The sequence below is a fragment of the Protopterus annectens genome, chromosome 7.part0 (genome assembly GCF_019279795.1).
Source record: "Protopterus annectens isolate FY-2018-M chromosome 7.part0, PAN1.0, whole genome shotgun sequence".
NCBI lineage: Eukaryota > Metazoa > Chordata > Ceratodontiformes > Protopteridae > Protopterus > Protopterus annectens.
In genome coordinates, this window is record NC_056739.1 from 36161090 (window position 1) to 36186741 (window position 25652).

At 43.9% G+C, this 25652-nt stretch overlaps 1 protein-coding gene across 2 annotated transcripts in view; it reads right to left on the reverse strand.

Moving 5' to 3' along the window:
• Nucleotides 1–25652, reverse strand: part of CELSR2 (cadherin EGF LAG seven-pass G-type receptor 2) — a 1401203-nt gene that overhangs the window by 201018 nt on the left and 1174533 nt on the right. For both annotated transcript variants that reach the window (XM_044076472.1, XM_044076471.1), the window contains exons 26-28: nucleotides 19696–19808; nucleotides 16728–16807; nucleotides 15573–15699 (exon numbers count right to left, since the gene is read on the reverse strand). In XM_044076472.1, coding sequence (XP_043932407.1) covers nucleotides 15573–15699; nucleotides 16728–16807; nucleotides 19696–19808 — 320 coding nt within the window. The remainder of the gene's footprint in view (nucleotides 1–15572; nucleotides 15700–16727; nucleotides 16808–19695; nucleotides 19809–25652) is intronic.

Here is a 25652-nt window from a genome sequence, read left to right on the forward strand (position 1 = left end):
CATCTCTGGATCGCTCTTTTGTTGGTTTTCTCACAAACAGTCCCAAGTCCGTTCATCTCTGGATCGCTCTTTTGTTGGTTTTCTCACACACAGTCCCATGTCCGTTCATCTCTGGATTGCTCTTTTGTTGGTTTTCTCACACACAGTCCATGTCCGTTCATCTCTGGATCGCTCTTTTGTTGGTTTTCTCACACACAGTCCCATGTCCGTTCATCTCTGGATCGCTCTTTTGTTGGTTTTCTCACACACAGTCCCATGTCCGTTCATCTCTGGATCGCTCTTTTGTTGGTTTTCTCACACAGTCCCATGTCCGTTCATCTCTGGATCGCTCTTTTGTTGGTTTTCTCACACACAGTCCCATGTCCGTTCATCTCTGGATCGCTCTTTTGTTGGTTTTCTCACACACAGTCCCATGTCCGTTCATCTCTGGATCGCTCTTTTGTTGGTTTTCACACACAGTCCCATGTCCGTTCATCTCTGGATCGCTCTTTTGTTGGTTTTCTCACACACAGTCCCATGTCCGTTCATCTCTGGATCGCTCTTTTGTTGGTTTTCTCACACACAGTCCATGTCCATTCATCTCTGGATCACTCTTTTGTTGGTTTTCTCACACACAGTCCCATGTCCGTTCATCTCTGGATCGCTCTTTTGTTGGTTTTCTCACACACAGTCCCATGTCCGTTCATCTCTGGATCGCTCTTTTGTTGGTTTTCTCACACACAGTCCCATGTCCGTTCATCTCTGGATCGCTCTTTTGTTGGTTTTCTCACACACAGTCCATGTCCGTTCATCTCTGGATCGCTCTTTTGTTGGTTTTCTCACACACAGTCCCATGTCCGTTCATCTCTGGATCGCTCTTTTCCTCTTGCCGCCTTCTTGTCTGTCCCAAATCTTCTTCATCAAACTGTCTTCTGTTTTCCTGCTCATGTGCCTGAACAACCGTAACATGTTCTCTTTCATCTTTTCTGCAACTGGAGCTACCTGGGCTTCTGCTCCGGTATCCTCATTCCTTCATTTGTCCCATAGTGTGCATCCTGCCACCCATCTCAGGAACGTCATCTCTGCTTTTCTCATCTGCTCTGCCTTTACTGCCCAGGTTTCTGTACCATGCAGTACTACTGGTCGCACCACTATTTGTACACCGTACTTTTTAAGCTTCCTTGGCATTCTTCTGTCACAGACTAATGCTGACACTCTGTGCCACTTGGCTGCAGCCCCTCGGATTCTAGCACTGACCTCTTCATCCAGACTCCCTTTCTCCTTAATTAACCCTCCCAGATACTTGGAGCTATTAACCTGTTCCATAACTTCCCTTCTATCTCAATTATCATCTTCTCCCAATTTCCCCCATTTGCTGCCATTACCACTGTCTTATCTGTACTCAGTTTCCTCCCATGTGCCTTCACTTTTGCAGTCCATTCTCCTATCATTCGCTGAAGTGCTTGCTCAGAGTCTGCTTGTAATGTCACATTGTCTGCATTCAGTAACTTTGTTGATCTGTCCCCCTTGAACTGTTTGCTAATGTAGTCTATCACCAGTATAAACAAAAGTGGGATAAAAGCTGAACCCTGGTGTACACCCACTCTCACTGAGAACCCCTCTCTGAGGCCGAACACTGTTCATACTTCAGTCGTTGGGTCCTTGTATACAGCCAGCACTAATTCTACCAATGTTTCTGGGACTTCAAACCATTGCAGGACTGCCCAAATCAGCTTCCACTGGACCTTGTCACATACTTTCTCCAAGTCTAGGAATGCCAAGTTGGACTCTTTCCTTATCTCTCACTTCTTAACTATCTGGCTCACTATGGACATTGGGTCAGTATCTGACTCACTGTGGACATCGGGTCGGTACCTGGCTCACTGTAGACATCGGGTCAGTATCTGACTCGCTGAGGACATTGGGTCGGTTGTACTGCTTCCTGATCTGAATCCGAACTGTTCATCTCTCATATTATTTTGTACTACCTGATCTGAATCCGAACTGTTCATCTCCCATATTATTTTGTACTACTTTGCATATTCATTTATCAGTCACCCTTTTCTAGGATTTTCATGCAGTGTGACAAGAGTTTGATACCTCTGTAATACCCACACTTGTGGATGTTCCCTTTGTTCTTCTACACTGGCACTAGAATGCTTATTCTACAGTCAGAAGGGATATGGGGTACACCTTTCTCTCCACACTGTTATGAGTACCCTCAGGAGCCATTTCTCTCCTGTCTCACCCAACATCTTGATTATATTTGCTGTGACCTCATCTGAGCCTGCTGCTTTCCCTGAATTTATTTTCTTTAATGCTGTTTTTATTTCTTCTAAGGTGGGCTCCTCTTCTTTTACTGTAGGCTGTCTCTGGGGCAGTACAGTTTCTGTGGAGTTTTCTTCATTCAGAAGCTGCTGGAAATACTCCTGTCATGTGGACTGGTGAGCAGGATGTTGCTGGCATTCCTTATGAAGGATTTCTGATGAGGATCTTCTTTATGTTTCTGTCTTTGCCTTGCAACCTAATAACAGCATCTTTATGCCACCTACCAAGTCACTTCTCAGAAGCTGGCAGAGCACCTCTGAAGTCTCACTAAGGGGTGAGATGAAAAGCACTTTATGGTTCCTGTTTTTTATTGTTTTTATCATTTGAAGCAAAGTCTGAAGAATAAACTTGGGAAACTACTACTGTATGCGTGCCTCAAGCCCTCTTGCCTCCACCTTTTCTCTCTCCCACTTTTTCCTACACTTTTTCTTTCTTTAGATGACTTCCTGGACATCGGCACTCCATCACCAGATTTCCTTACGAACCTTATTTCCATACCCGACTTGGCCACATGTCTGTTCTATAGGCCTCACACATGCTATTTTGAGGCGCTGCCATTCTTTTTCAACTCCGCCTCTTTTCTCTTTTTCCTGAGATGCTAGAGCCCAGAGTATTTCCTTGAACTCTCTCTCTCCAGTCAGCTTCCAGGTCTTCAGCTTAGTCTCTGTTGACCTCAGAGCCCTATCTGACCACAGTTTGCAGCTGATTGCGGCCCCCAGTGGTTTATGCTGTGGGATGACTGCCTCGCTGGGGATGACTTTGTAATTGCTGATTCTAACCCAGTGTGCCCTTTTCTAGTAGGAAGGAGTCTATCCAAGTTGCATGTTGTCCACTTTGGTATGTGATCCTGTGACTTTCGCTCGTTCATGCATGTGTTGACCATCAACAAGCCATTTGCCAGACAAAGTCTAGAAATGCCTTTCCTTTTTTATTCCTGTTGCTCAGCCCTTGTGGACCCAGACAGACCTGATATCCCATTCTGTCTGTTCAAATATGAGACAACTCAAGTTATCCTGTTTTATCTATTAAGTTCTGTAACTGCTGTCTGAATGCACTTTTTTCCTCACTATCACACCCTTGCTGTGGGGCATAGGCTGAGATTATGAATACTGCCCTATTATTACACTGAAGTTTGATTGCCACGAGTCTGTCACTAATTCTGATGATATCCCTCACTGCCTTCTGGAGCCTCTCCCTCACCACAATTCCTGCATCATTTCTAGCCTGTTTTCCTCCTGAGTAGTAGACACTGGATCCCAAGCCAAGTGGCTTTGCTGCACTGCCCTTCCATCTTGTGTCCTGGACACATAGGACATGCACCCTCCTCCTTACTATCATACCATCCACTTCTAAGCTGCATCCTGTCAATGAAATATAAGAGTGTAGCAATCCTTGGTTCATGTTTTGGAAGGTTGGTTTTATATCCAGCTTTCATTCAACACAGCCATCCCAGATAACCCAAAGCTGGGATAAATGGACGCCAGACAGCCCATAGCTTACTGACCAGGGCTGCTGGACTTTACGGCAGGCACACACTGCCCAACAGGGGCACATAGACCCATACCTCCTTTAGCATGGGTATCTGGCACAGGTGGAAAAATGCCAGGTCCTCAACCCATTTATCACCAGCAAATACCCATGTCCATTTTAGGGGAAATTAGCCAATTGTTTATCTGTCAAATGGCTAACCCTGACATAGTGTGAAGCCGGTGGTCCATGTTCTCCTAACCAGAGAACATTATGTACCACAGTTGATGCCCAAAGAGGTTGGGCTATACAACTCTTCCCACAACAGGCACCATCTGCAGTCTGTGCTGCTGACCACAGACTCAATTTTGGGTGAATTTTGAGGTGAAAAGACCTCACACACTTTTGGGAGGTAGAAGAAACCCCACAAAAGCACAGGGAGAAGGGAAAGTTGTGTAAAATTCTTACCATAGCCATAGATGTCCTTCTCTTCCATGCTGCAGTATTCTACTTGTGGGTTTACCCTTCTTCCTCTCCAGTTTGTCCAGCCAGGTTTCATTTCAGTCCCTCCTGGTGCGTCAGATGTCTGACGTGGCTGCAGGAACATAGGCCATAAAAGTGACGTCTGCACGCTCCAGCCCTCAGAACATAGTAAAAGCCCTAGTCGGAGCCAGTCCTGTAAGGACATAGGCTGTCCAATATCACCCCAGAGAACAAGTGCAGTCATACAAGTGGGGAAGGTGGGTGGAAAGGAATACTGGAAAATGGAAGAGAAGGACATCTATGGTTATGGTAAGATTTTACACAACTTTCCTATGTCCTTCTACTCCAATGTTACAGTATTCTACTAGTAGGTGAGTGCAAAAACTCACTTAGAATTGTGAGGTGACCTAGATGAAGTTTCCAGGAATCCATATAGGATATCCCTGGCAAACCCCGCCTTGACTCTGGGAGATATAGTCCACTTTGTACTGTTTGTTGAAGGTGTGAAGTGAGGACCAAGTGGTTGCCTCAAGTATGGAGTTAGTGTCTAATCCTTTAAAGAAGGCTCCAGAAGAGGCCATTGCTCTGGAGTGGGCCTTGCCATTACCTTGCAAGGTGTTACCATGGTGTAGGTAGCAGAAGGAAATGGCCCAGGAGATCCAGGCTGAAATGGTCCATTTGCTCACAGCTTCCCCCAAGGCCCTGGGGTGGAAGGAGACAAATGTTCTGATTTCTTAAAGGGTTTGGTTTTATGAAGATAAAACCTAAGTTGTTTGTGGACATCTAGGGAATGTAGCACACTCTCACTATTGCCCTGTGGGTTAGGGAAGAAGGTGGGCAGGTGGATGGGCTGGTTCAAGAACAGGTCATTTACTACTTTGGGAATGAATGATGGGTTTGTTCTGAGGGTCACCGTGTCCAGGTGGAAGATTAGGAAAGGTGGTGTAGCCGTAAGAGCTTGCAACTCTGAAACACTTCTGGCAGAAGTCAGAGCTACCAGCAATACAGTTTTCCATGTCCAACATTTTAAGGTCGCCTTGTCTGCTGGCTCAAAAGGGGCTAGAGTGAGTTTTTCTAGGACACAGTTTAGGTCCCAGGGAGGGGGAGATGGTTTCCAGTGTGGTCTTAAGTGTAAAACACCTTTGAGGAACAGTTTGGAAGGGAGTCTCTCTTGCAAGGGGTGGCTCCAGGGGGATGTAGGCAGAGATAGCAGACAGGTGTGCCTTCAGAGATGAGTAAGACAACCCTGTCTGTACGAGTTCATACAGGTATAGAATGAGAGGCATATCGCTTTCCAGTGGGTCCAACTGTCTTTTGCGACACCAAAAAGAAAACCTTTTCCATTTTGAGAGAAGGATTTCCTTGAGTTGGGTTTCCTGGTCTCCTGCAGGACAGTGATATATATATATATATATATATATATATATATATATACATATATATATATATATATATATATATATATATATATATATATATATACAGGTGTCTGAAGGGAATCAGAATCCTGTCAGCCACAGGGTGAGGTGCATGGATTGCCACTGTGGGTGTATTTGAGTCCCCTTGTTCTGTGACAGCAGATCCACTAAAGGGGGTAACTTGTGGTGATTCCCCTTGGACAGGTGTAGAAGAGGGAACCAGTGCTGTCTTGGCCAGTAGGGAGTCACCAGCAAGATTTTGGGACAGTCCTGCTGAATTTTCAGCAGGACCCTTTGTATCAATGGGAAGGGAGGAATGCATACAGGAATTTCCTCTTCCAGGTTATCGATAAGGCATCTGTTGCTAATGCCTTGGGGTCTGATGTCCTGGTACAGTAGCCAGGAAGTTGCCTGTTTATGGAGGAAGTGAACAAGTCTATTTGTGGAATACCCCACCTGTGGACCATAGTCAGGAAAACATCTCTTTGCAGCATCCATTCTTGGTTGTTTGAAATGGTTCTGCTTAGGTAATCTGCCTGGGAGTTGTGCAGGGATGGGATGTGGGCTGCCTGAAGGGTGATCCCCTGTGAGGTAGCCAGTTTCCACGCCCATAGAACTAGTCTGCATAGAAGGTAGGATTTGGTCCCTTCCTACTTGTTGAGGCACCACAGGACTGTGGCGTTGTCTGTGAATATCTTTAGAGAGCCTTGCTTTAGGTATGGCTAGAAGGCCTGTAGAGCAAGGAGGATGGCCCTCATTTCTCTCATGTTTATGTAATCTTGTTTGTGTCTAGTCTATAAACCTTGTATCTTCCTTCTTCCCCAGATTCGCTCCCCAGCTCAGGTCTGAGGCATCTGTGTGCATGGTCTGGGAGGGAGAGGGTGTTTGCAGAGGCAGGCCTGGGTTTTGGGCTACCTAAGCCACCCACCATCTCAGTTCCTGATGCAAGAGGAGGAGCAGTGGGACACTGAACTCTAGAGGGTGGGAGTTAAGTCCACACCAACCGGAGGTACTACTGAAGTTTTCTCATGTGCATTCTTGCTAGGGGCAACATGGGAATGGCAGCTGCCATGTAACCTAGAAACCTCAGAAATTGTCTTGCAGTCAGTTCTGTTGATTGTAGGGCAGTAAGAAGGTGGTGGGAGAGGGATACCGCCTTTTCTGCTGGAAGGAAGGCCTTCATGAGGTCTGACCTGATCCTGCAACCCAGGAAGACAATGTCCTGTGCGAGGTTGAGGTGGGATTTTGGGAAGTTTATCATGAACCCTAGACACTGTCGGAGTAACAGAAGGTCCTGTGAATGATGGAGACGAGTTTCCTTGTCTTTTCCCTGAATTAGGAGGTCATCCAGGTAAGGGAATAACTGGATTCCCTTTTTCCTGCACTAGGCAATGACTGGAGCCAGGCATTTTGTAAATATCCTGGGGGCAGTAGAAAGCCCAAAGGGTAAGGCACAGACGTGAATGTGAGATGAGCCTGCCAGGAATCTCAGGTATTTCCTAAAGGCGGGCTTTATAGGTATATGAAGGTAAGCATCCTTTATGTCCAGGGGTGCCATGAAGCCCCGAGGAAGGATGAGTGGAAAGAAGAGTAAGTAGGGTGAGCATCCTGAAAGGAGAAACTTTTAGGAAGGGGTTGAGGCGCAAGAGGTCTAGAATTGGCCTCCATGGCCCTTCCTTTCTGGGTACCACAAAGATTCTGGAATAGAATCCTTTTCTTTTTTGCTTGTGCAGGAACTGGTTCTATGGTGCCCTGTAGTAGCAGGGTTTGCAAAACCTGATGGAGGAGGGGTAGCTGACTGGGAGGGAGCTGTGGTACGGCCAGTCTTGATGGAGGAGGTGATCCAGGATATGAAGTAGCCATCCTGTATGATGGACAGAACCCATTTGTCTAAGATAATGAGTGACCACGCAGGGAGACCCTGAGAGAGATGGGCAGATAGGGGTATGGATGAGGGGGGTTGGGGGTTGACATTTTGGCAGTCAGCCACAAACTACCTGCCCTGTCAGGAAAGGAGGGCCTTTGGCTGAAAGATTGAGAAGGTCTAGCCTGAGAAGGCTGTCTTCTAGGGGGTCTTCTAGACTGGGCAGCAACAGGCCTGGAGGTTTTCCTGATAAACTGTGTCTTTGCCTGGTAGTTCCTCTAGAACTTTGGAATAAGCGACTCTAGGATATGTTTTAGGTCCTGTAATTCTTTTCCTTTCTGTTGTAAGGATTTAAACAGGTCAGTCACTTTTGCACCAAAAAGGGATGAATGATCCAAAGGTGCATCAAGGAGTTTGGCCCTGAAGTCATCCAGGAAAGGCTGTGGTCGCAGCCATGAGTACCTCCTTAGTACTGAAGCTGATGAAACTGACTGGGCCAAGGCTTCAGCTGCACCACAACTGCTTCTCAAGGCGAGTCTATTCACTTGAGAGAGGAGTGCTATCCGTGAAGACAAGGAGGCCTTGGCTGCACAGTCACGGAGGTCATCTAAATCTTTAGTGGCGTTGTCCAGCAGAGCTAAGGAGTATTTGGTCATATGAGTTTGGTAGTTGGTGGCTCTAAATGAGAGGGTAGTTGGTCATATGAGTTTGGTAGTTGGTGGCTCTGAATGAGAGGGTAGTTGGTCATATGAGTTTGGTAGTTGGTGGCTCTGAATGACAGGGTAGTTGGTCATATGAGTTTGGTAGTTGGTGGCTCTGAATGACAGGGTAGTTGGTCATATGAGTTTGGTAGTTGGTGGCTCTGAATGAGAGGGTAGTTGGTCATATGAGTTTGGTAGTTGGTGGCTCTGAATGACAGGGTAGTTGGTCATATGAGTTTGGTAGTTGGTGGCTCTAAGTGACAGGGTAGCAGGGGTGTAGGTTTATGAGTTTGGTAGTTGGTGGCTCTAAGTGACAGGGTAGCAGGGGTGTAGGTTTATGAGTTTGGTAGTTGGTGGCTCTAAGTGAGAGGGTAGTTGGTGGCTACAGGGGTGTTGGTCATATGAGTTTGGTAGTTGGTGGCTCTGAATGACAGGGTAGTTGGTCATATAGGTTGGCTCTGAATGACAGGGTAGTTGGTCATATGAGTTTGGTAGTTGGTGGCTCTGAATGACAGGGTAGTTGGTCATATGAGTTTGGTAGTTGGTGGCTCTGAATGACAGGGTAGTTGGTCATATGAGTTTGGTAGTTGGTGGCTCTGAATGACAGGGTAGTTGGTGGCTCTGAATGACAGGGTAGTTGGTCATATGAGTTTGGTAGTTGGTGGCTCTGAATGACAGGGTAGTTGGTCATATGAGTTTGGTAGTTGGTGGCTCTGAATGACAGGGTAGGGTAGTTGGTCATATGAGTTTGGTAGTTGGTGGCTCTGAATGACAGGGTAGTTGGTCATATGAGTTTGGTAGTTGGTGGCTCTGAATGACAGGGTAGTTGGTCATATGAGTTTGGTAGTTGGTGGCTCTGAATGACAGGGTAGTTGGTCATATGAGTTTGGTAGTTGCTGGCTCTAAGTGAGAGGGTAGCAGGGGTGTAGGTTTATGAGTTTGGTAGTTGGTGGCTCTGAATGACAGGGTAGTTGGTCATATGAGTTTGGTAGTTGGTGGCTCTGAATGACAGGGTAGTTGGTCATATGAGTTTGGTAGTTGCTGGCTCTAAGTGAGAGGGTAACAGGGTGTAGGTTTTCTTTCCCAACCTCTCCATTCTCTTGCTGTGCTTATCAGCAGGGAGGATAGAGTGGTAGGAAGGAGCTTGGAGGCCCTGTCCATAGAGATGGAAAATGTGGCAGGATCAGAAGATGGGCACTTAATGTCTCCATCTCAGAGACTTTATAGAGTCTGTCATCTCTACGTAGGGCTGGCGGTTGGGAATCTGGGTTAATGGAGGCTGAGGCAAATGCATCCAGGAATGCAGGTTGAATAGGAGGGATGGCAGAAGGACTGGGGGAGTCCATTTGAATAAGGTCATAAAACCTTTTCTGTACATCAGACATACCCGAGGATTGTCACTTAAAAGTGGTCTTTCATCTTATTAATAATTTCCCCAAAGGTAAGGTCCTCTACAGGGGAGTCAGGTTCAACAGAGCCCTCCTCAGGAGATCCATATCCCAGGGGGAATGAGATCTGGGAGGAGTAAGAAAGCGAGTCCCGACAGGAATCGCACAATTCCTCTTCTTCAGGCTGATCTACCCTCCTTTCATGAATGAGAGGTCTGGGACTAAGGAGGGGAGGAATAGTGGCAGAGGGTTCTGCAGAAGGCCTAAGGGCCATAAAGGCGTTGAACAAGCTCTGACTGAAGGCCTGCCAATCCGGCATGCTTTCAGAGGCTGGAGTAAGGTGTCTGTTTTTTTTTTTTTCTTTTCTTTAAAGGCCTTGTGTTAGGCATAGGGATGGTGGAGGCAGTGTCCAATGGGGCCAGAGTGAATGCTGGTTCCCCCAGTGTCTAAGGCAGGTGCCAATAAATCTTCTGTGGACGTGTTGTCCACTTGAGATTGTGTGGCTTCCTCAGAGGTACCCTCTTTATCTACACCAGTGGATGCTGGATCCTTAGCAAAGTTGACATCTGCTACAGACTGAGGAATGGCAGACAGAGGCACAGCAGACAAAGTAGGCTGCAAGGACTTGGCCCTCTTCCTAGGTGGTTTAGATGGGGCGTCGGGCGCGGCCTCCAACCCTAACACCATTTATTTCAAGTGCTGATTCTCTAAATACAAATGTAAGGCTGCAAACGTCAGCGTAAAGTCTTAGGGACAAACAATCAGCAAATGGCGCAGTTCTTGGTGTCGTGTTCCCTGCCTAGACAAAAAAGACACTGGTCATGGGTGCCACTGTGGGGAATCTGCCGACTGCACTTGAAATTGCCCTTACTGGATGACATGAACAGACTATAATTATTAACAAAGTAGGACTGAAAGAATCACCAACGAAGTACTTAACTGAATCTTGTTTCGATCCGATGTGCGTGAGAAGCAGGAGCACCTGGCGTACGACTGGTGGCTGAAAAGTTCTGAGGGCTGGTGCATGCAGATGTCACTTTTATGGCTCACATTCCTGCAGTCACATCAGATGTCCGACGCACCAAGAGAGACTGAAAATCTTTGGAAACCTGGCCGGACAAACTGGAGAGAAAGAAGGGTAAACCCACAAGTAGAATATTGCAAGATTGGAATAGGACATCATGCGAACTCCACCCAAACAGTGGCCAAAGTTCGGGGTTGAACCTTGTACCTTGTATATGGAAGGTGAAGACCTTAACCATAATGTCAGCTGTGTCTAACAGTGAATGTTCCCCCTTCAGAATGCTTATGCTGACATTGATGTGCTGGATGAGTTTTCCTCATCTTCACAGCTGCGTGATCATGGAGTTAGTATTTACAACTAAAAGGGTGTGGGGGTACAGCCCCCATGTAAAGGCTTATATGACTAGAGATACAGGTGATGCTGCTCAACAAGTAGGTGCTTCGCCACGTGTTCTGTAACCTATTACAATAACGTGAATGACAGCGCTTCGCATTCTCAAGCGACACTCTTCTCAGTGATTTTGTTTCTATAAGCTGAAGGTTGACAGTGTGACAGTTCAACAGGTTTCAAATAACCCTTAAAACATCCATAAAATCTACATTTGTTCCATGTTTAGACCATACAAACATCTTTATGTGACTGCACACACACACACAGATTAGTTGGGAATGCATCGCTCCTGCTTTGGTGAACTCCCATTACTTTTTTATTCTTCACTCTATGGAAGCAGGCACTCATAACCAGAATGAAGCTCCGTGTGTTTAGGTATTTGCTTTTGCTGACCAGGTACCATGTTAATCACAGTGGCCAGTTTTCAGACTCAGCCCAAAGAGAAAATGAAAAGAAGATGTAAGTGGACAGTACCAAGGTGAGATGGGAACACGGACATACATGTCAGCAAAAGATACAAAGTATACGGCACAATTACCATGAGATCGTGAGAAAGGAACACAGACAACATTACGTATCAGGCTACAAAGAAAACAATTAATCCATTACCACAGTACTTAATCATGACTTACCTTGTTTACAGTTATGAAGGGGGGTGGGGAATTGGAAAACAGTAGGGGGGAGAGGGAGGAGAACAGGCAAAAAAGGGTGAGAGAAAAGTAAGATCACTGGTCGGAGAAAACAGACCGTGGTGATAATGTAGCAGTCAGGGTAACAGTACGACTAATGAGTGGGAGATTTGGGTAATGCTTCCCCTTTGATGGTTGCTATACAATTACTTACAACAAAATGCTGATTTGCTTTTCTATTAGGTTCACAGGTGTAGACTAGGCTAATGACCAGAGGAGCCATGCATCCCTAATGTATCAGACAAGCTTTGGGAACCTTAAAATTATTCTAAGGGGTATATTTAGGCTTGGGCTTGGATGGTCAAGCATTTACAGGCTGCTTATGTCCATTAGAGATACAGGTGCCAAACAGGGGGTGAATTTCTGAGTCCAAGTTACAACTGAACAAGGTTAGGCAAGAACTCTGCTACACATGGATAGGAAGCCTGTTCTAGAGATGGGGTAGGGACACACACCTGTCCTTCAAACATGTTCTATTTACAAAACAAGCAAGGGGTTTAAGTCTCATTATCAGGCAATTCTGATGCCTTTTTTTTTGTTTTGTTTTTTTTTTACAGATATGCAGAACGTCCATCATTGTGGGATCTAAGGATGCCTTACCTGTATGCCAGGTACAGATCATCCCAACAGTCTGCAGGAGACATAGTACAGGGACAGGGTTTTGAGGTAATCTGATAGGACATGCTGTTTATGCTCTCTGTATCCTTTTTATGAGGAAATTCTGTGTCATTCCAGTTGTAAAATATACCTGGTCAGGTACATACAGAAGGGCCACTGCACTCAATGACTGGTCTGAAGACAACCAAGTACAGTAGAATGCTGACTTCCTTCTGCCTAAATGCCATACCATTGCTTATAATTTGCACACCATACGATTTCCTTACTACCATAGACACAGGGTGGTCGATGGGCAGGTTACTGCCTATGTGTCCCCAAATCCTGTACAACTGGGGTCCACGTTCAGGGGTATGTTATCAATGAAGCAGTTTCCAGGATTCGCTGACTTTACAAAGGATACTATTATGCATTTCTTGGCACTGAGTTTTGGACTGTGGCTCTGGCACCAGTTATTTGTTTGAGTTAGGCCTTCTTAGAAGATATTAGTTTCTTGGGGAGCCACTATGACTCTACATACTTTACAATCAGCTGCAAACTTGTTCAGCCAGAGGTCCTTGATGTTGGCCTAGACTTCAGTCAATTAGATGCCACAGAGAAGCAGACGCAGCACAGAGCCCTGTGGGACACCACTAGTGACTGGTCTGTTTGTGGAGGTGCTCTTCTATCCTAACTTCTTGTGTTCTATCTGATAGCCACCCAGCTATCAAGCAGGTGATATGGGGGTTTAAACCTAATTCCGTGAGTTTGTCTGCAACTCCTGAATAGGATACTGTATTACATGCCCTGGCCAGATCAAGGTAGGCAGTACGCACCATTTTGCACTCATCCATTGCTTGGAGGGACCTTCTGAAATCCAACAGGTTGAATAGGTATGATTTGTCCTTGATAAAACAAAACTGGGTTGAATTCAGCTTCTGAACATTACCCTCATCATTGTTAATCATTTCCATGGCTTTGCACAAGAGATTAGGTAGGATTTTGGGTCTGTAGATGGCCCTTTATTGTTTACAGGGATGACCATTTTCATGGCACAGAAGCACTGGTTAAACAGTGACTCTAGTAGCCCTGACAGTTTGTGTTTCATGCTACTTAGGAGGCACCCTGAGATATTATTGGGGCCCATCGATGAGGTATTCCTGCCCTTGGAGAGTGTGTTGAGAACCTGCTCCCTAGTGATAGTTGTAGGGGCTATATTTGATATTTCCTGATGGTGGGGACAGGGGAGAGAGGGGAGCTAAAATCGGAGGTGAATTTGTCAGCCTGCAGTTATTATAATATCTTCTGGCTCAATGTGAGTGGTTCCACTTACCATTAGTTCTACACATGTTGTATTCTGCCTTTGAGTTTGTGAACATAGTTAAAGAAAGCCTTATGGTTACTCTTGGCCTGGAAGGTTACTTTTTAACTCAGATTTGGTCTTGATGTGCCATCTGATTTGTTTGGTCAGATGGATGACAGCTTTTATCTTGCTGGCCCTTGCCTTTCCTAATTTTTGCCAAAAATTATTGCAGGGGTTACACACCCACACTTCGTCCACCTCCCACCTGAGCTACTTCGTGCAGACTACTTTCTCCTCATAAGTTAATACAAGGTGTGGACACCTTACACCCCTCATTTTGTGGCTGATGGTCAGGAAGGTCTTCAATCAGACCTCGCTCAGTCTGTTGCTTCCCTTAAGTGGGGCTACCACCATATGTCTACAATTCTAAGTATTAAAAATCAAAACACATTCCTATAACATCACAGCAGATGCACAACGTTTTTATATTTCAGAAAAGAAAGTATTCAGATACTAGACTCCCTGTTGTTAGTGATAAAGAATATTTGTATAATGTCTGTTCTATTTAATAATGAATAAATCCTTAAACAGGCCTGACTTTATGATGAAAAATGAATAAATCTAGAAGAATCAAGGCTAAATTTGAGGGCAAAAATGAAAGTGCATGAATCAGTGTAGCTGACAGGGATGGTTTAGCACCGGCAAATCCAACTGCACGCTGACACACATACGATAGCTTGAATGGTTAAAGGGACTGGCTGACTATACGCCTTACGTCCATTAGATGGCAGCAATCTCAGAGCCTTAACCACCACACTGGAAAAGATAAGAGCCACAAACTGCCTAAGCTACCTTCTCCTGGCTGAACATCTGGCTTCCTCACTACATTGTCAAGCTTGGGTTGCCAGCACAGTAAACAGGCCCAGTGTTTTTGTACATGTAGATTGACCCTAAGTCTGACATACTTACCTTTTTATGGAAAAAAAAAACAGATTTGGTGGCCTTACAGAGCCATTGAAGATATAGGCACACACGTGTACATCAGGTGTACTTTTAAAACATCCACTACTATGCATCATGGTAAAATCCTGCTGAGAAAAACAATGTACACTCTTCACATTCTAACATTCTCCTGCCAAGCCTGCTGAGCACTTTATCATGGGACTTAGTCACTTATTTCATCCTCCTCTGAAGTGCAAACTTCCGGAGCAGCTGGGGTTCTGCAAGCTGAGGTCAGAGTCATAATGACAGACTGAGGTTACCAATGCCCATAGTAAATCAGCCTGTATGAGCAGGTGAGATGATGAGCATGTAAATGTGCACTGCTGGTTTGTGGTAAATCACCATCCTGTGGTTCCTGCTGTTGTAATACTTGGGTCACAGCTAACGGGAATTGTGGAGGCAGCACTTGTTCTAACATCCCTCAGTGTGAATTATGAAAAGTAACTGAGGTGCACGCTGCTCAAACATGAGTTACGGCCATGAGTGAACACAAGTATTTCCCATTATTGTAAAAGCTTCCTTGAACAATTAGCTCCAGTATCAGTGACCCCCAGACACCATTAAATCACAAAATTTGCCAAACGACATGACATCATTGCCTTGTAATGAAACAGCACCCCTACCAATATATGTATATCCTGGAAAATAATTCTCTCCTTATAGATATGTTTTTCTACCTAGGAAACAGCTGTGTGTACACTACTGGTTTGAGCAGCAAAACTGCGACACTGTAAAACAATGCTAATTTCTCCATCTTTTCCTGGTGTTTCCTCTGCCTGTATCATCATAAATCTCTGAATGTGACACAGGATAACACAACACATTTTAAGCATCAGAAAAAACAAGGGCAAAACTGGCACCAGAGGTTTGTGTTTTTGCTCACTGACACACATGATGTGATCAGCACTTAAGGCCTCAAATCAGACAAAGCAGAAGGAATACCTGGACACTGCTGAAGCCAGCGAAGACGTAGTGGAAGATAATGCTGTCACTGTTAACGCACAACAGAGCTGTTAACCAGGTGGCCGTCACAAGCAGTAGGATTCCAACCCCTGTTCGCAGGCCCGAGCTACAAACATACAAAACAAGTGCATCAGTGAGACTTGTCAAGCACTTCTTAACACATCACATTTTACAGGAGCAGTTTAACTGTTCTTAAAGCCATTTATGTGTAGGGCGTCTTAAAAGAACACACAAGGCAGCATGCTACACATTATTAACACAAGAAAAGTACTTCTTAAAAAAACACACAAGCAGCATGCTGCACATTATTAACACAAGAAAAGTATTTCGTAGCTGTCATGAAATAACTAACGTTGTATGCACTGCCAACTGCGCAGGAATACATTTTATTCATCTGGCCACAACAAACTGCACAGGTAGTGAACAAAACCGGGCAATGTGAATGCACCTTACAATTACAACTGAAAGCAAACAAACACATTTTATGAGCTTCCCTTTTTTGCCCTGTAATGATACAGGAATGTTAATGCATTTCCTTTTTATTAGCACCAACATAGTAAAAAACTAATGCTAGTAATATTTAAACCAGCACCTGGGTGTACATTGTTCATGAAAAATGTGTGTCTGCCTCACTGCCACATTAACCAACTGTACTATAAGAAAACACCAATCACAAGTAAATACTAAATGGCTGGACTGAATGTTTGAATCTAGATTCTCATTTTGAAGAAAGAGCTGTGCATCTCAGAAACCACGGAAACACCCTGTCTTTCCACAGGGCCATCTCCTTACAGCTAGGTATGATGTCTTCAGCCCCATCCACGGCAGTAGGGAAGATGCCCTCTCTGGTGTGGTTGGAGCACTGCTGACTTAATGAGGTGTCTGTAAAGACACTCACCAGTGTAAGTTACACCTCTAAACTGAGCACGTAGCACCACTGAACGTGACGAAGTAGGATGTTGGAGGAAATGCCTCTTCTGATGTGCTCGGACTGAACTAAGAGAAACACATGACACAGAGGTGAAGGAGGAAAACATTTAATTCTGGGTCAGACAGAATAATCCTTTCTGCAGTACTGCTAAAGCCCTTTACCTTAATAGTTCCCAAAGGGTATAGAGAGCTCACAATACTTACACTGTTCCCTTCTTTTCAAAGCCTTGGTGTCGCAAACTACAGGAGGCTTTTGCTGCCAGGATATACAAAAACACACTCATCTGGTAAAAGGGAAAACAAGAACAGGAAGTTATCAAATATGTATTAAAGAAACATATCTTGTTGCTTTATTAATATTCAACTAATTCAAATATCTTATTCTTAACATTTAAATGGGTAAGCCCACTGGATGCAAGTGTCCTTTTTCAAGTGCAATCTATGTGCACAGGGATTACAAAATCTCTGGGGGTCAGTAGAAGCCTCTGATTTCTCCATGTTCTTCTCAACTACATTCTTTCATCCTCACTATCATGGTATCCCCTTACCTGTTACAGATGGTGACCTACAAGTCTACTGCTGTATCGCCAACTTCCTCCACTGCAACCTTCCGGGTGCCACCTTATGGTTACAGATTGCCACCTACAAGTCTACTGCTGTATCACCAACCTCCTCAACTGCAACCTTCCCAAATAAACCTGTCAACTATGACGAAAACCTGTGCCACAGATGTATAGCTAATCTTTATAAACAGCAAAAACGACAGACTACAAACACTCTGGATACATTGTAGTTCTACTTCTGATTGCCCCAGACTCATAATTCCCATCCAGTCTTAACAAAACTGGTTAACTATGACTAGTCTTTCTCAAAAGAGGTTTTCTTGCACACTCTCAGTTTGCACTAATCATTCACAGGCACTGTAGATACACGTGTCCACGTCCGACATACTGTTTTGTGCTTTCCTTACATACAACAGGTTCACTTACTCAACAATTAACTAATCAGCCAATCACGTTCGGCCTCTTAAGTGTTCTTTACTGGTCTCATTCCCTACATGCCAACTTCTTGAATATCTAACAATTCAAACTTGTCATCCACTACAGTTTGAATTATTAGGCATAATTACTCCCAGAGATGTCCTGTGATTCCTCTGTATCACAACCAGTGCACATTCATCCTCATGCATTCTCTTGCAATTACCCATTAAAGGCACAGAGCCTGAAATGTGTCAGTGTATGATTTACTATAAAAGATATGAGACTCTGAAAGGGAGCTTGTTGCAGAAATTCATATTCCTGCAAAGCACATACACAACAGAGAAGTTGTATTCTGTGTGGTGGTGACGATACATGTCAAATTAATGTACATTCCCAATGGATGTGGATAGTTAAGGATGTCTGTAGCAGTCCCTCATGGGGGTGGGGTGGGCAGAGCTGTAGTTACTACAATTAGCATCCTAGGCATTCCCCCAATTGCCACCCCCACCATTTTTTTGCCTCCCCACTAACTGCTGACTATCAAATTTCCTCTCAGTTTACATTTCCACAGTTTCCTATCATTGAGATGCCAATGGGGTGGGGGTTAGGTTTTACAGCCCTTTGTCCCTTGGGCACACTTGACTATGCAAGGGGAAGGGGACATGCAATAAACTGTCCTCAAGGGATGTTACCAGCATGTAGGCCTGCCTACCTTTCATGAAGCAATGGAGGTGGTCCCCCCATTTCCACCAGGGAAATCACACCCCCCTCAACCAAAGTTGAGGACAAAAAAAGTATGACTATATTCTCAAATCTTCCAAGTTGAGGACCTCCCAAACAAATACAATCCAGAGTTTCTAACACATGCTGAATTCAAATAATTTAAGTGTCTTTGATTTCATACTGTGGCTGCTTTAATGGTTCCAACACTGCACTCCAGCTAAGCTGCCCAAATACCAATACTACAGTACTGATCACAACCCCTGACAGCTTGCATCCAGGGCGGCCATCTCTCTTCCCCAACCTAGCTATGGTTAAGTATATTACTGTGTGAAAATATTGTGAAAGATAAGACTAGTAAATGAATGTCCACTATACCACAGCAGCAAATTACTGACTGTAAGTGCTACAGCAAGTTACTGATTCTATGTGCTATAGCACAGCAGCAAGTTACTGACTGTATGTGCTACAGCACAGCAGCAAGTTACTGACTGTATGTGCTACAGCACAGCAGCAAGTTACTGACTGTATGTGCTACAGCACATCAGCAAGTTACTGACTGTATGTGCTACAGCACATCAGCAAGTTACTGACTGTATGTGCTACAGCACATCAGCAAGTTACTGACTATATGTGCTACAGCACATCAGCAAGTTACTGACTATATGTGCTACAGCAGAGCAGCAAGTTACTGACTGTATGTGCTACAGCAAGTTACTGACTGCATGTGCTACAGCACAACAGCAAGTTACTGACTGTATGTGCTACAGCAGAGCAGCAAGTTACTGACTGTATGTGCTACAGCAGAGCAGCAAGTTACTGACTGTATGTGCTACAGCACATCAGCAAGTTACTGACTGTATGTGCTACAGCACAGCAGCAAGTTACTGACTGTATGTGTTACAGCACAGCAGCAAGTTACTGACTGTAGTATGTGCTACAGCAAAGCAGCAAGTTACTGACTGTATGTGCTACAGCACAGCAGCAAGTTACTGACTGTATGTGCTACAGCACAGCAGCAAGTTACTGACTGTATGTGCTACAGCACAGCAGCAAGTTACTGACTGTATGTGCTACAGCACAGCAGAAGTTACTGACTGTATGTATACTCATTACTGTTGTAAATTGTCACATGATGTTACAAAAATATGTAACCATTTGTGGAGATTTTCTACTCAGGCCTTTACTAAAAATGGGCCTTTTGTCCAGTTGTTAACAAAAGGAAATAATAAATACATGAAATTCAGTTAAGTAGATGTTAAACCCTCCCTACAGACATGTAGGTGAATGTGTAATAATTCTACCTACCTTCTGGAGATACACACAGATTTTTGTTAAGAAGAGAATGAAACCTATGACTCAAAGAATAGTGCTATTGAGCAGGAATATATATACAGTCTCGTGTACAATAAAGTGCCCACAGAAGATGGCATCTCACACCTCAAAAATGTATCATGGCATGGTGCACCTACCGATATGGCTACAGCGATAGGCCCTGCAAAGCTCCAGATGAGTGTATCATAGAGAGATAGCCAGCAGAAATCTGGATTTCCATAACCCTCTGGGTCCAAACCCACTGCCAAACCTGCAAGATACGAAAATTAAATTATAAGATGGCAGCATGATATGAAAAGTTAGAACATATTACAAATGTAGTTCTATAGTTATTTTTCTCTCACAAGAAATATAAAAAAATATTATTAGAACTAGCTGTAAAAAAAAAGCATTTGGCACAGTAACACAAGACAGCTAATTAAAAAAACACTGAACATTAGAAAGCTCAACAAAAGCCAAACAGTAAGAGAAAGCCGAACCACAACAGCGATGGCAAAATAACAGAAAACAGCACAATGGCAGAACATTACACAAGAGATGCCACCAGTGACACAAGCAACTTAAATCAACACTCATGGGACTGTCTTTTTAATTTCAGTATATAATCTGCTGAACCAGCTACAATGACAGGTGTACTACTGCAATGACAGGTACACTACTGTAATGACAGGTGCACTGGCAGGTGTACTGCAAAGACAGGTGCACTACTGCAATGACAGGTGTAATGACAGGTGCACTGGCAGGTGTACTGCAATGATAGGTGTACTGCTGCAAAGACAGGTGCACTACTGCAATGACAGGTGCACTACTGCAATGACAGGTGTACTACAGCAGTGACAGGTGTACTACTGCAATGACAGGTGCATTACTGCAATAACGTGTATTGACAAGTGTACTACTGCAACAAGAGGTGTACTACAGCAGTGACATGTGTACTACTGGAACAAGAGGTGTACTACTGCAGTGACATGTGTACTACAGCAGTGACAGGTGTACTACTGCAATGACAAGTGTACTACAGCAGTGACAGGTGTACTTCTGCAATGCCAGGTATACTACTGCAGTGACAGGTGTACTACTGCAGTGACAGGTGTACTACTGGTTTGCCACTGACCACACTATGTCAAGCAGCTTTGTATGTTATGCATGTTAGACAGGTTAGAAAACAGGGAAAAATACATAAATATACAGATAGAATCAGTAATCAGAATCTGAAATTAATTACATTGTAACTTATTCTTCATTGTACTTATTTTACATGCTCTGACTTATGAAATCATTGTACTTATTTTACATGCTCTGACTTATGAAATCATTGTACTTATTTTACATGCTCTGACATGAAATCATTGTACTTATTTTACATGTTCTGACATGAAATCATTGTACTTATTTTACATGCTCTGACTTATGAAATCATTGTACTTATTTTACATGCTTTGACTTATGAAATCATTGTACTTATTTTACATGCTCTGACTTATAAAATCATTATTCATGACTCGTGTATTTGAATGTTATGAATCTCAAGTGTAATCCTAAAACCTGAAAAATGTCTCGCCTGTAAACTCCCTACAACTGAAGATCTAATGAATTACAAAACAAAAGTTCTGCCAAAACGTCTAATCAGGGAATCAAGAATATAAATCATTGTTGTCATATACAGATAAATAACAGAAGATGGGCTCTGCCCATTGTTCACTGTACACATGTAACTGCCACACATTAATTTTAATGCAACACTTGAAAAATGACCAGACAGTCGCTCATTGGCAAGAAATTTCTGGCAAAACCTTAATTTTCGAGTTTTGATGAAATAAAAATTCCTTGGTAGAGCAGCCATTTCAATGGCATAGAAAGCTAAAGTTATAACTGTGACCTAGAAACCAAAGTTCAACTATTTATCTACGCATGGAAGGAATCTGGGAGGACAGGTAGCAGTGAGGGGGCACTGTTGCTTCACACATCAAAGGTGAAGGGGCAGCAAAACACACAGCATACGGGATACAGACAGAAATGCTTGGGTCTGACAAGTCGTATTCGCATGGTCACCTTCATCACAAATGTCCAGGACTGTGCACGTGTCCAGGGGGAAGGTGCAAGTAGGGCTTTGTGGTTCCAAATGCAGCCACCAGAGATAGGATTTGGGCTTCAAAATCAGGAAGTACTTCACAACTGCCTGGGTGATGGATGCACCACAAGTGCCTATTACCCCAGTGAGGGACAATATTACAGCATCAGTCTGATGGCTGTAATGCAAATGGATAGCAGGAAAAAGAAGAGAAGAGAAAAAGTTATAATTCTTAATTAAATACGCCAAGACAGATACACAGGGCTAGTAAAACGATGGAGTGACAAAAGATTATCTTTAAAAAGCTAATGCGACAGGTAAAGGGTTGTAAGCTTCTTGAAGTTTCATTATGCTACAATACTGTCCACTTTGGAAGATACTGCTGTGCTTAGGAAATATGAACTCCATCCACAACCCTCCTTTCCCACCTCTGCACATGAAGTCAAGGTGTCACCTCACCAGTGACAATCACCTAGAGCCAAAGTTTACACTGCTGAGTGGCTAGCCCTACCTCAGTACTTCTTCCACATCACACACACACACACACACACACACACACACACACACACACACACACACACACACACACACACACACACACACCTATGGGCAATTTAGAGTGTCCAGTCCACCTACTGCATGTCTTTGGATTGTGGAAGGAAATCGGAGCACCTGGAGGAAACCCACATGACCACAGGTAGGACATGCAGACTCCACACAGAAGGATACCCTAGCTAGGAATCGAACTGTGAAGTGACAATATCTGTTGTGCCAATGTAGGAAATGCACACTATCAACACAGTTTTTCTGCCCAGTTTTGGTATTAAACAATGTTGGTATTACCCAGTAGTTCTTTCACATCGAAAGGAGTCTGAGCTGAGTTAATGACACACAACACTGATATTAGATGGTCATTACTGACCAATACAAACTGGGGAGGAGTACTGCTACCATGTATAAAATGTATTGTGTAGTTTTTACATTTGTTTATAAGTTACATCATCCTCCCTGCTTGTTTTGTTTGCTGTATTTACTAAACTTTCAAGATACAAAATGTTGACTGACAGTCATGAAAGGCATAAAGGCAGCATTATGCTCACAACCAGTACCAATATCCTCTGACAGTCATGAAATTCATAAAGACAACATTCTGGTCGCTCCCAGTACCAATATCTTCTGACAGTCATGAAAGGCATAAAGACAGCATTCTGCTCAGTTCCAGTACCAATATAGTACAGTTGTGTACACTTACCATAAATGTAGATGTTCCAGTCTATTCACTGTTGCAGTCATCACATTTGGGTAATCTACTGACAGGTTGCCCTCAGTCGGCCTGAATAACAAATTCTTGGGTCCTGCGTCGGTTGCTCTCTCCTCTTCCATGACGTCAGGTCATCAGGGGTAAAAAACATGCAGCCGACACCATTTTATTCAGTTTTTCTTGCCCCAGATGTCAGGTGCCCCCCAAATGGGGAGCAAATATACATACATATATATATATATATATATATATATATATATATATATATATACAAATAAACAGTAAATATATATAAATGCACCTTTAGAAACATACTTTACCTTCATATAAAAGCAAATACACCACAAAGGCTTTTGTGTATAGTGAAGGGAAGAAAAGGTATAGAAAGGGGGATGGCGGGTGGGTAACCCGGACTGCAACAGTGAATACACTCGAACATCTACATTTATGGTAAGTGTACACAACTGTACTATGTTCTTCGTGTTTCACTGTTGTAGTCATTACATTTGGGTAGAATCCCAAAGCTATGGATGGGAGGATGGAACTAAACAGCATTAGAAGCGGCTATAAGGCCCTGCAGAACTGCAGTGGCAAAGCCTGCCCTGGATTTGGAAAAGAGAGGCAAATGATAATGCTTTGTGAAGGTATGAACAGAGCTCCAAGTAGCAGCTTCTAGAATGTCTTTGGTTGGAACCCCTCTAAGAAAAGCTGCTGAAGTATAGGCAGCTCTGGTGGAATGTGATCTGATCCCCTTGGGCACAGGTTTACAATGGTGCAAGTAGCAGAAATGAATGCAGTGGCTTACCCACTTAGAAATAGTCTGCTTTGATATAGCCTTCCCCTCTGACCCTGCAGCAAATGCTACCAGTAGTTGCTCAGACTTTCTTAGAGATTTGGTCCTGTTTAAGTAGAATCTTAGCTGTCTGTGATACATCCAATTAATGCAGAATCTACTCCCCCTTGTTCTGCGGATTTGGGTAAAATGTTGGCAGGTGAATGGTCTGGTTAAGAGCCACACTGGATACCACCTTAGGCATAATATCTGCAGTAGCTGCTGGTTCAAAAGGAGGCAGGGTGAGTTTTTCCAGCACAAAATTGAGGTCCCATGCAGGAGTTTGTGATCTTCTGGGAGGCCTTAAATTTTTGGCCCCTCTAGGATACTGTTTAAGCAGAGGATGAGAAAAGAGGGGAGGCTCTGTGTTGTAATGAGCCGAGATGGCAGTGGCATGGATTTTTATTGAAGAAAAGGATAGGCCCTTGTCAAGAATCTCAGTCAAATATTGTAAAATCTGAGGAATATTGGGCTTTGCTGTGTCTGCTCCTTGTGCTTGGTTCCAAGCACAGAATCTCTTCCATTTATCAGCATAAGATTTTCTAGTAATAGGTCTTCTGGCTTCCAAAATGACATCCATCACAGATTTACTGAGTGGTGTTTGAATAATTAGTTGATCAGCCATGCTGCAAGATTTAAAGTTTGGAGCTGTGTGTGCAGAATTTGGTAGTTCTGCTGAGACAGTTGATGAGGTATTTGAGGCAAGTACTATGGAGGAAGCTGAGACATATTCCTTAGAAGTGGGTACCAATGCTGGTGAGGCCAGTCCGGAACCACTAGGATCATTTTTGTTTTTTCCTGTCTGACTTTTAGTAAGACCTTGGAGAGTAGAAGCAGGAGGAAAGGCACAGACTGATAGGTTTTTCCAGCTGAAGGATAGGGCATCCACTTTCCATGCTTTTTTGTGATGAGTACTTGTGCAGAATTTGTCCAACTGATAATTTTGGGGAGAGGCAAGTAGTTCTATGTCTGGGCTCCCCCATTTCTGTGTTAACATGCTGAAGATTTGTAGATACAGTTTCCATTCGTGCGGGTCCATAAGATTTCTGCTTAGGTCATCTGCCAGAGTATTTTGCTTTCCTGGCAGGAACTGAGCTTGAAGATGTATTTGGTAATTCAAGGCTGTGTTCCACAAGGCCATGCCTAGTCTGCAAAGGGGGTAGGAATGTGTACCTTCCTGCTTGTTTATGTACCACATAACTGTGGTGTTGTCCGTCTTTATCAGTAGTTGTCCTGGATGAAGTAAGTCCTTGAAGGCTGTCAGACCATTCTGATCAGCTAGCATATTTTTTTCTGGTTGATATGCAGATGCATTTGGTTTGGGCTCCATTTGCCCTGAATGCATCTTCCTGCCAGGTGGGCCCCCCCTAAGCATAGTCTGATGCGTCTGTAGTTAGGGTTTGGGTGGCAGGGGGTAGAGTGAATGACAGTCCCTTGTTTTGGTGACATGTCTCTGCCCACCAAAGAAACTCTTGTTGTAGGCAGAGAATGAGAGGAATCACTGTTTCCAGACTGTGACAATGTTGACTCCATACATTTTTTAGGTACTACTGAAATTTCCTCATATGCAGTCTCGCATATGGAATTAGTAGAATGCAGGATGCCATGAACCCCAAAGCCTGCAGAATTTGTCTTGCAGATAACTGGGTTTTTGCTGCCATCTGTTTGAAGTATGTTGTCAGTTGCCTTTGTCTGGCACTTGCGAACTGCTTCTGCTTCGGGCACCGCACGGCAAGAAAGACTGAATAAAATGGTGTCAGCTGCATGTTTTTTACCTCGACGACCTGACGTCATGGAAGAGGAGACGGCAACTGACGCAGGACCCAAGACTTTGTTATTCAAGCTGACTGAGGGCAACCTGCCAGCAGATTACCCAAATGTAATGACTGCAACAGTGAAACACGAAGAATATCTGCTTTTGATTAGTATG